Source organism: Denticeps clupeoides, chromosome 7 (genome assembly GCF_900700375.1).
Source record: "Denticeps clupeoides chromosome 7, fDenClu1.1, whole genome shotgun sequence".
In the NCBI taxonomy this organism is placed as follows: domain Eukaryota; kingdom Metazoa; phylum Chordata; class Actinopteri; order Clupeiformes; family Denticipitidae; genus Denticeps; species Denticeps clupeoides.
The window spans coordinates 7,238,934-7,249,330 of NC_041713.1; the positions used below are offsets into that span (position 1 = coordinate 7,238,934).

The 10,397-nt window shown below is 46.3% G+C and overlaps 2 protein-coding genes across 2 annotated transcripts; both read right to left on the reverse strand.

The window, feature by feature from the left end:
• Positions 1 to 4,987: 4,987 nt before the first annotated feature.
• On the reverse strand, positions 4,988 to 7,138 carry tmem238l (transmembrane protein 238 like). Its single transcript, XM_028986836.1, has 2 exons — positions 6,587 to 7,138; positions 4,988 to 5,422 (listed from the first exon to the last, which is right to left on the reverse strand). The coding sequence occupies exon 1, from the start codon at positions 7,048 to 7,050 to the stop codon at positions 6,607 to 6,609; it is 444 nt and encodes a 147-aa protein (XP_028842669.1). The 5' UTR covers positions 7,051 to 7,138; the 3' UTR covers positions 4,988 to 5,422; positions 6,587 to 6,606.
• Positions 7,139 to 8,812: 1,674 nt separating this feature from the next.
• pirt (phosphoinositide interacting regulator of transient receptor potential channels) lies at positions 8,813 to 10,073 on the reverse strand. The gene is made up of 2 exons (XM_028987253.1): positions 9,936 to 10,073; positions 8,813 to 9,651 (listed from the first exon to the last, which is right to left on the reverse strand). The coding sequence occupies exon 2, from the start codon at positions 9,550 to 9,552 to the stop codon at positions 9,133 to 9,135; it is 420 nt and encodes a 139-aa protein (XP_028843086.1). The 5' UTR covers positions 9,553 to 9,651; positions 9,936 to 10,073; the 3' UTR covers positions 8,813 to 9,132.
• Positions 10,074 to 10,397: the final 324 nt, after the last annotated feature.

Below are 10,397 nucleotides of genomic sequence, written 5' to 3' on the forward strand. Positions count from 1 at the left end.
CGACTTAATTCAAAATGTGTCGCCGTCTTAAAGTTAACTTGTGAAACACGCGCGGCCACGTGTCCCGCGAAGCAACAACACTCGTTTGTTGCGAAACCGCATCGTCGACTGCGCAGTGTGCCCGGCCCTCGGAGGGAAGCTTGCGGGGAATCCATGACGTGTTTTGTGGGAACTCGCGTCTGCAGCAGCTGGAATTTGTACCGCCGCTCCCAGAATGCAGCGCGGCTTCTTCTTCTTTTTTTTCTTTTCTTTTTTTCTTCTTCACGGGGGCAGCGGCTCGACTCTCCTCGCCACAAAAGCCGAAGCCCCCGCGCTTTCTTTTTTGGCCGTGTCGCCGGCGGCAGCGGAGTCTGGGCCGGCGACCGCGCGCGACTCTTCGCGGGACACGTGCTCCCGGTGACGTCACCGGCCAGCGAAGTGACCCGGGCCTGCGATGTTTGTAAACAGAGCGGAGCGCGGTGGGGGATGGGACGAGCCGCCAGCCACACCTCCGGAGAGTACAGCGTGAAAGCGCCGTCGATTTACACACCCCGTTGCATTTGCATGTACTTATCCAGAGCGACTTACAATCAGTATTTACAGGGGACAGTCCCCCTGGAGCAACTTAGGGTTAAGTGTCTTGCTCAGGGACACAATGGTAGTAAGTGGGGTTTGAACCTGGGTCTTCTGTTTCATAGGCGAGTGTGTCACCTACTAGGCTACTACACACACAAAGTACTGTGGAAAGGTTTTCCGTGGAAGTGAAACTTCCCAACAGCAACTCTCACTGCCTAAACGTCTAAAACACCCACATTTAAAAAAAAAAAGCAAAAGTTTTCCATTACCATGACATTTTTACATATAGAGCACTTTAAAACAACGAAGGAGCTGACAAAAGTGCTGTACATTCTAAAATGTTTGTTAAAAATGTTAATGAAATAACCAGGAACAGGACCAAACATGCAAGACTGCATAGTAAAGGAGTTATGAAAGGACTGCATAAGAACCACCTCTCGCTGGGTTAAAAGCCAGGGTGTTGAAGTGCGTTTTTAAACTAGATTTAAACGCAGTGATCGACAGCGCCTGCCTGACACTGATTGCTAGGCCATTCCATAAACCGCAAAGGCCCTGTCACCTCTGAGCTTGCAATGTGACCGAGGAACAGACAACAGTCTCTGGTCTGAAGACCTGAGAGAACGGGGTGGTGTGTAAGAATGCAGTAGGTCTGACAATTAGGCTGGACCCGAACCATTCAGTGATTTAAAAATAAATCCCATTCTTAAAAAGAAAAGTTCAATTTTGTTCCATTTTTAGTAGTTGTTTAAATTGGTAAGTGTACAGCATTAGTTATTTGCCAATAGGACAAATCAAAGCTTTCATTCAGATGCTTATTTTCTGCTTTTTTTTTTTAAATAGTTTTTCACTTGAATATTTTGGACATGGCACCACTTACGGTTTGCAACCAATAGATGGAGCCACAATCCCACTAGAACCGGCAGAACTCATTCATTCCCATGGCATTATTTTCCCCGTGACGTCACAGTTCCAGCAGAACAATGTTGCCTGCTATTCGACTGTACATGTTGATGAAATCCTCTTTAACTAGTTAACTGTGCCAGATACTGGGCAGGACAGACCAGACCATGGAAATGAATAATATTTACCATATCTTGCATGGAGGTCTGATGGCTGTAATATTGGTCTGATGTGTGTAATATTGTAAACACCTGCACTTTACGAAATGTAAAACTGTACTAAAGGCATTTTCCAAATGATCTTTACCTGTTTTTTTTTCCATAACACAAGTTGCAAAAGTCATCAGACAAGTGAGTTCAATTCAAAGCCATACTTATTAAATGCTGGAGTTCAGAACTCAATATTTGACACTCTGGAATGCTCTGACTATAATTACATTGGAAAGCTTTTAGTGGCCATTTAGAAAACCACTTTAAACTAATGCTGCAGCCCAGTACAATACAACAATCCCACCAGGAAGTTATTGCTCTTCATCTTTCTATCCACCATTATTCCACTGTACACTGTAACTAGAAAGAGGCAAATGTATAAAATATATGAAAATTTGATCTGCTTAGCAATGACACCAAATAGACATGTGACGATTTAAGAAATATTTATCTTGATTTCTGTGGCCATGCATTCCGCTTTTGACTTACAGTTACTGTGGCTAACTATACAATGCAATGTTCCCAGAATACAGATTTAATCTCTGTGGTGGAAACTCAACATTCTTTTAATATTTATTTCAAAGCAAAGTGTTGGGGGAGATATATATATATCTCTCTCTCTCTACCAACCTCATCTCTTAAATTAAAATTGTATATTATATTTTGTAATATAATGTGTATATACACTAGCTTTATCATTTATATGTACCTCTTTTTCCTTATGATAGATTTATATGTACTTCTCTGGCTCGGGGACTGCACCTAATTTCGTTGTACTTGTTACAATGACAATTAAGATATTCCGATTGGGATTCTGTGTGTGCCATGTGCATTCATGCCGACATCTTGCTATTGTCACTGCACAAACTGACTGTTGCCCCTTTCTTGTTTGCTTTGGTTTGTTTGGTTTTGTGTGCATATTGACTGTGAGAGGCATATCACTTACACAGTAAGTGCACTGACACTGCTCGTCGCCCGGCTTCGCAGGCCGTGTCTCCTGGGCTTTTCAGTTTTACAGGAAATTGTCCCCTTCGAAATTTGTGACGGCCGAGGAAAAAAAAAACTTATTCGAACCCACATTTTATCCCCAGCTGATTTACACACAAAATGACATATTCTATATTCTCTCTTTATATATAAAAAGCCAGAAGTGCTGAGATGTGGGCGAATGCAGCAGTGGCCGTGCGTGAGGCTCACTGACGGCAGAAGAAATAAAAAATATTTCATCACGACCAGAGGCGACTTGCACCATGGCCATTCTCTGAAAACCTCTCAGCGCCTCTTTGTTGCTTCTTCCTTTTAATACCCTGTAATCGCATCTTGGTTAAACTCATTAGGAGGCGAACATTTTCCACTCTCAGGCAGGGCTGCAGAGTAAATCTCTGGGTGCGTCTCAGAGGAAGCTGAAAGGGCCAGTTAGGCTGGTTTTCCAGGCGGTGCCATCTCACACAGAATCGAGGCCATAAAAATGCCACTCCCACCCCCCCCAACAACTGCATCTGTTGGTTTACAAAATAACAAGAGGAATGGATTTCACCATAAATATTTATTATCCATAAATACAGCCAATGCTGTAAAGCAGGGCTGAGAACGACAGACACCACCCAGACATTGACTCTGTCACGTAAAAGTGCACTTTTTAAGGTGGAAAATAGGTCCTGTTAGATCGCCATTGATGTTGTATAGTCACCTTTAAAGCAGTTAAAGTTTCAAGACGGGCACTGGAATATTCCTCCACTATCTCTCCTTCAGTCAAAGGTCATCCTTGGTCGAGCTTCATCCCCAATCAAGTCTTTCTGCCATAAAAAGTAGGGTGGTTGTCGCCTATGAACCAGAAGACCCAGGTTCTCCAGGGGGACTGTCCCTGTAACTGCTGATTGTGAGTTGCTCTGGATAAATGCCGTGAATGTAAATCTGATGTTCCGGGTTCAGTCAACAGGAGGATCATTGCAGTGGGTTTTTTTTTTTTGTCCCGGTTCCTTCATTTTTTGGTTTAAGGTAAAAGTTTGCCTCTTTCAGTCATCAGTCAATCGTATCACTGTGTCCGACCTGAACTTCTCCACAGTGCCAAGGTTCCACCAGCCCAGGTCGTCCTCCTCACTGCGACAGCAGTTCCTCGTATGGCACCGTGAGGTTCCACAGGTACCAGAAGATCCAGAACACCAGGCTGGCGAAGATGATCAGCGGGCCGGTGAGCACCAAGAAGTCCCAGAACTCGAATGGAGCAAAGATCCCAACGAAGAACACAATCAAGCCCACCACGTCAAGCAGAACAGCCAAGAAGAAGAAGACGCGGCTCGCGGCGGTGGGGCTCTCCATGGCGGCCGGGAGGCTTGGCGCGGTCTCCAGGCGCAGCGAAAATGACAGACGCGGGCTGCGTCAAAGCCTTTTACAGGGCCCATCCGCATTCCTGCATGCACTTCTTCCATGATTACAGACACCGGTGGCAGGACAGGAATTTCTGGGTCTCCCAGCACAGATCAGCAAAACGGGGAAAGTCCATAAAAAAATGCAGCAGTTCACATTACATTAAAAGTGCAATTTAAACATGGTTCGTGTGTATTAATGTGTATTATCACGTGTCGTGCCTGTAATTGGGTCATTCTGGTTCACATGAACGAGATGGGGATGATGAGATTGGCACACGTTGGAGGTCCCCGCCCCTCACCGTCATGAGCTGTCATTGGCTGTAGCTAGTTTTGGCTCGAGGGGACAGTGTCACCTCTTGGCACACATTTCTCGGCCAGTTTGTATACCAACAAATTACAGAATAGGACGAGTGGTGGTGATGAGTAACGCTACTGTAAAATCTAATAACATCACGATAAAGCTGTTTCCGTAATTGACTGAAATAAAGTGAAATGTTTGGTTTTATGATTGTTTTTTGGCCATATCATTAATTATTACACCATTATGTACGATAAATAAAAAAATTATTCACGATACAGAAATGTCCAAATCCAATATTTTGTTGGGGTGCAAGGTTCCCCTTTTTTGAGAAATAAATAAATAAATAAAAATAACTGGCTTGCAGCCCCCATGACATTCTAATTTCATGACATGCTCCAATGTAGCGGGCTGGCCGTCCCCACTCAGCAGTTTCCCACTGCTTTCCAGGCTCAGCTGGTGTCTGAACTGGATAAAAGACGGTGAATAAATCATGGGGGGCGGTGACGGTGGCGCTGGGGGTAGAAGTCGCAGGACGAAAAACCAGAGTCTGCTTACAGTCCAACCCGTCCGACCGCCGTCATGACCGCTTGTCACAAGCAGCAGTGGCCGGAGCGGTTTTTTAAGTTAAAAAAAAAAAAAAAGACAACCCCCCCCCTTCCCTCCTTTGTGTGCTGCGGCGAAGCGGTGAACGCCTCGCGCCCAGCAGCAAGTTTCAGGTTACTGTTGTCACACATTTGTACACGTCTTTTGCTCATGTGTGTATAGACCTTTCTTACAAAACACACACACACACACACACACACACACACACAGCCTTCCGCATATGTAAAAAGTTCATGCGATCGAGACGAATCGTCTCCTTAAATTTAAGTTGGTCAGTCCGTTAAAATGAAATGAAATGGAAACATCAGGTCTAAAACAAAACTGGCCACTCCTGGTACAACACTACACCACAGGAGGATCTAGCCAAGCGATTAGAGGGCTACAATGAAACCGGCCGCAGTTCTGGCGAAACGTCCGTTTGGAATTTCCACAGGCAAAGTGCAAGCTGCAATAAAGTCTTGGGTCCCGACAATCCAAAAAGCATCCTGGGAAAAAAAGAAAAAAAAAAAAGATAAATTAATAAATACGTACAAATATTTCAGTGTTGATGTCAAATTTTCCTTTTCTGTGTGTTTAATTATTCGTTATCAGCAGCCTCATGAAGGCAATTCACGGCTATCGGAGGCTTTACGAACCCCTTCGGGTTTTTATCATGAACGGACGCCCTGGAAGCAGAGCAGAGCGGGTTCGATGCGTGACCCCTGACCCCTGACCTGACCGGAGGGTTGTCAAGGGAAGTCGCCGTCCTCATGTTAAATTATGGACGTGGCCCGAACAGACGTAATCTGCTGAGTCACGGCATTAGCGGCTCAGACAGCGGGCCGATTTCACCACCTCCGACCCAGCAGCGGGTTTCGGGAACTGCCGGTGTAATTCCGGGGAAACTGGCCACCATTCAGGGTGTTAATGAGCGGTTCTTACGAAGCAGCGTAATCTCTCCCAACACTACACTGGAAATGAGTTACGATGGACAAATTAAGTTTCCCAAGGATGTGCTTTCATATCAAATCCACGTTTAATCTGTGCCATGGTGACGTCGTCGTAGGGTGCTAGTAGCCTAGTGGGTAATACACTCGCCTGTGAACCAGAAGACCCAGGTTCAAATCCCACTTACCACCATTGTGTCCCTGAGCAAGACACTTAATCCTGAGTGTCTCCAGGGGGGGACTGTCCCTGTAACTACTGATTGTAAGTCGCTCTGGATAAGGTTCCCCAAGTTGTGTCTCAATTAACTGACCATACAACGAGTAAAACATTTACATTTACAGCATTTACCAGACGCCCTTATCCAGAGCGACTTACAATCGGTAGTTACAGGGACAGTCCCCCCCTGGAACAATTTAGGGTTAAGTGTCTTGCTCAGGGACACAATGGTAGTAAGTGGGATTTGAACCTGGGGCTTCTGGTTCATAGGCGAGTGTGTTACCCACTAGGCTACTACCACCCAACACACACACACACACACACACACACACAGAATAACAGGAGAAAACTGGGAAAATATTAGCTGTTGTCGTTGAAGTCGGATATAATCGGTCACTTGGAAGTTGTGGGGAGGTTTGATACAAACAAGCATTATAATTTTTTTTTTGTGAGTAACTTGCTCATCACCGCACACCGTTGTTACAATAAACGAGGAGTCGTCTTACTTTTTAAAAAGTATTCCTCTTCAGAGAAGCCTCTCGATGTTGGCCCGGCCCTGCGTCACCTGGCCGGCCTTGTCGCCCCCTTCCTGCCCGCTTTGGGGACCCTTGGCGGACTCGCCCCCGGCGTCGTAGCCCTTGTTCTCGTAGGCGCACGACCGCCCCCAGGTGACCCGCGGCGGCGCCGGCTTGGACAGCCGGAGCTCCGTCAGCTTCCCGGCCAGCTGCGTGAAGCTGCGCGCCCGGCCGCCCGCCGCCACCGGGATGTTGCCCACGTACCACATGATCCACCAGGCGAGGCTGGCGAACAGGATGAGGGCGCCGCTGTAGATCAGGAAGTCGCCGTAGAAGCGGCCGTCACTGCGCACGTCGGCGAACACGCCGACCAGCAGCACCGCGAGGCCGACCAGGTCGAAGATGACGGCGAGGGCGAAGAGCGGCACGCAGCCGCCGACGCAGCGCAGCTCCATCGCGGAAGGAGTGTCGCCGCCGCTGCCGCCGCCCCGGCGCGCCCGGCCGCTTCACCTGGCCGCCCCCGGTCACGTGGCTCGTCCTGGTCGCTCCAGACGGGCCAAGGAAATGCAGCATTTGCAATGTAAACAGGCGATTATTCACATGACACCTGCTACGAACAGGGAACCTGTTCTTCTACTAGTAGCCATCCCTGATCATGTAAAGGTAAAATACTTTCAAACATGACTGTAATTGCAATAGGATGTTTATTTTTCCAATTTAGTTACAGTAATAGTAACAGTAAAGTTGTTTATACATTTGAAAACTATCTATCTATCTATCTATCTATCTATCTATCTATCTATCTATCTATCTATCTATCTATCTATCTATCTATCAAAAATGTGATAGATAACAGCACACAGTGAAATTTGTCCTCTGCATTTAACCCATCAACCTGAGGGAGCAGTGGGCAGCCATGACAGGCGCCCGGGGAGCAGTGTGTGGGGACTTTGCTCAGTGGCACCTCAGTGGCACCTTGGCGGATCGGGATTCGAACCAGCAACCTTCTGACTACGGGGCCGTTTCCTTACCCGTTAGGCCTCCCTATCTGTCTGTCTGTCTGTCTGTCTAATGGCCTACTCCGCTGTACACCTATGTTGTGTGTAATACTAGAGAATTTAAATTCATTTCAGCAGCCAGCGCAAGAGAGAGTGACGCTGTTCGATTTGAAAGAGACGTGGTGTACCTTTGTTGGGATTGTATTGTTACAGTTCGTTTTCTCTTTTTGTGTCATTTCGGTTCCAGTTTCATGCATCCTGGGATTGTCTGTGTGTTACACAACAACAATGAAGTTCAATCCACCTGGTCCAACTAAATCCACGTAGGGAGAGGACATATTAAATACATACATTTCTTTATGGGCTCAGATGAAAAGATGTGTTGACACGATCATGGGAAAGCCTTCAAAAGGGCAAATAGGGCACTGGGCTGCTTGTCCGGGTGTGCAAAGTTGTCTAAAAATTCCATTGCAAGACTTCATCCTGAATATTGACTCCTAAAATCAGTCATTGCTGATCTGGAAGGGGTTCAGCTGTAAGACTCATCCAAATGTTCATCCAAATTCTTATACCACGTTTACAATATTTTGAAACTTGTGGCTGTAGAATAGTTCACCCGAGAGGGTAGTGGCAAAGAATACCCTGGATTCTGCTCTTCCCGCTGGACGGGTCGGTTCTGTTGAGTAAACAGACGTACTACCGGTAACAATTTACTGTAAACCAGCTCCACAGAGCGTCAGCCAGCCACGTTGAGTTTTCCTCACATGGAAGCGTTTACCCAGCCTTGCGACCCAGAGTGCATCACAGCAGTACACGGCACGCCTTATGCAAACCGCATGAAAATACTACCTCCATTACCGCCTGTTTTGCCTTTTACACACCGAAAGTACAGTACTCGGCTTCATAACATCACCCCCCCAGCCCTCGTTTTCACAGCCTCTGCCACTATAATTATAACGCGTAGACTAGACTGCAGTGCAAGAGAACGGAAGGATAACATTTTATGCACACCTTTTGTCATTGGCTTAGCGAATTAAAAGAAACCCTGAAGGCCTTGCATTATACATGCGATGGAAACCGAGCGGTGAAATAATATTGCATACACAGAGTGTGTAACTCAATTATTGATGAGCTTGCATTGGTTCCTGTTATCATTTTGGACAAAAAACCCCTCCCTATTCTTATTAATATGCATGCAGAAATCTAGCCTTTGTAACAATTTTTTTTTTTTTTTTTTATTAATACAAACCTGCTGACGTTTACACAAATAGCCCATTTTTGAACACACACAAAAAAAAAACCAATCACATTCCCTTTCAGTCCAGATTAGACTCCATTCAGGTTTACGTGCTTTACGTGCTGTTGGCTTCACTGTCCTGACATTGTAATGAAATTCCGGAGCATGCTACAGAACAATCCCAGTTGGCTGACATGCTGACTTCACATTCACGCTCATCCAATGTTGCTGCATCGTGTCCAGGGACAACAGACACTGTCCATGACCACCACTCGCCTAGTCGTTTTCTAGTGAATTCCGGTTCATAAGTTCAGGATCGGGGGTTTGTAGTAGCTGTAAAGTCTTTTCATTGAGTGCTGCTGCTTGAGCTCCTTCGTGACGGGGATGAGGACCACGCCCACCACCAGCGCCATCAGCCCAACAGAGAGCAGGGCCGGTCCCACGATGTTCGCCGTGGGGAAGGTCTTGGTGAAGTGGAGACCACTCACCACCAGGCCGGTGAGCAGGACACTCCCCCCGGTGGCCATAAGGAGGATTGCGTGACGGTAGAACTCCCAGGAGCTCCTGGCCGGCTCGGTGGTCCACTTGAATTCGCTCCGGGCCAGGCTGAAGACGGTGCTCTCGGTGCGAGGCGTGAGGTGGTCCTCGGACTGTGAGCAGTTTCCCAGAGGGATGCTCTCTGGAGCCTTCATCATCACGCCCTCGGCTTCTCCCTTTCTCATCGTAAATGTCTTTTTATGAGGGAGGAAGAGGATGTGGGAGTGGAGGAACAGGGCTGGGTGTTTTCATACTGCGAGAGCTTTGCTCATTTCTGCTGTGTCCTATTCAAACATGAACATGCTCAAATCTTTTGAAAGCAGAATAAACTTTTTATCTTTTCATATCCTGTTACTGTGACAATGCATGTAAAGTGAAGTAAAGTGACTGTCACATGTGATACATGTGATAATATACAGCGATATTAGACCATATTATATAATGTGTTAACATATATAGTTTCCCATTACATTATACTACAAGCAATAAAATGTATTCAGATACTTACTGAAATCAACTTTTCATAGCATTTTTTTTATTTAAAAAAAAAACATTTTTGGTGACCTACCTTTGAATATAGGGTCCCAATCTAACTTAATTTGTGAAAAAAATCCATAATGCACTTGACTGACTCATAAATCCGAATCCAGATCTTCATAGCAGTATGTGTGGGAGATCTTTCTCCCTGTTGATCTACGCTCATCAAGCCCAGGCGCCCTGTGTGGTGAGGGAGGTTGCTGCAGGGTGGACGCCTTGCTGCAAAACACTATCATCATCATCCATCCCCCACCTCCAGCCTCTCCAGCATCTCCCCCCGGAGCATCCGACAGAGATACTGAGAGCCTTCGGTCAGGGCTTTCAGAAGGAATCCCATTCCTATCAGAGATGAGGACATGGTGGATAACTTTCACTGGCTTCTTGAAAGGAATGCCGCAGGACCAATAAGACTGAATGGAGAAAATGAGAGGAAGGTGTGCTTGTGTATGGTAAAATGATCACATTCCCTGCTCTGTTGATTATTCCTCACTTC

Excerpts from the sequence above, each read along its gene's own strand:
- tmem238l (XM_028986836.1), bottom strand. The coding sequence starts at position 7,050 with ATGGAGCTGCGCTGCGTCGGCGGCTGCGTGCCGCTCTTCGCCCTCGCC.
- pirt (XM_028987253.1), bottom strand. The coding sequence starts at position 9,552 with ATGAGAAAGGGAGAAGCCGAGGGCGTGATGATGAAGGCTCCAGAGAGC.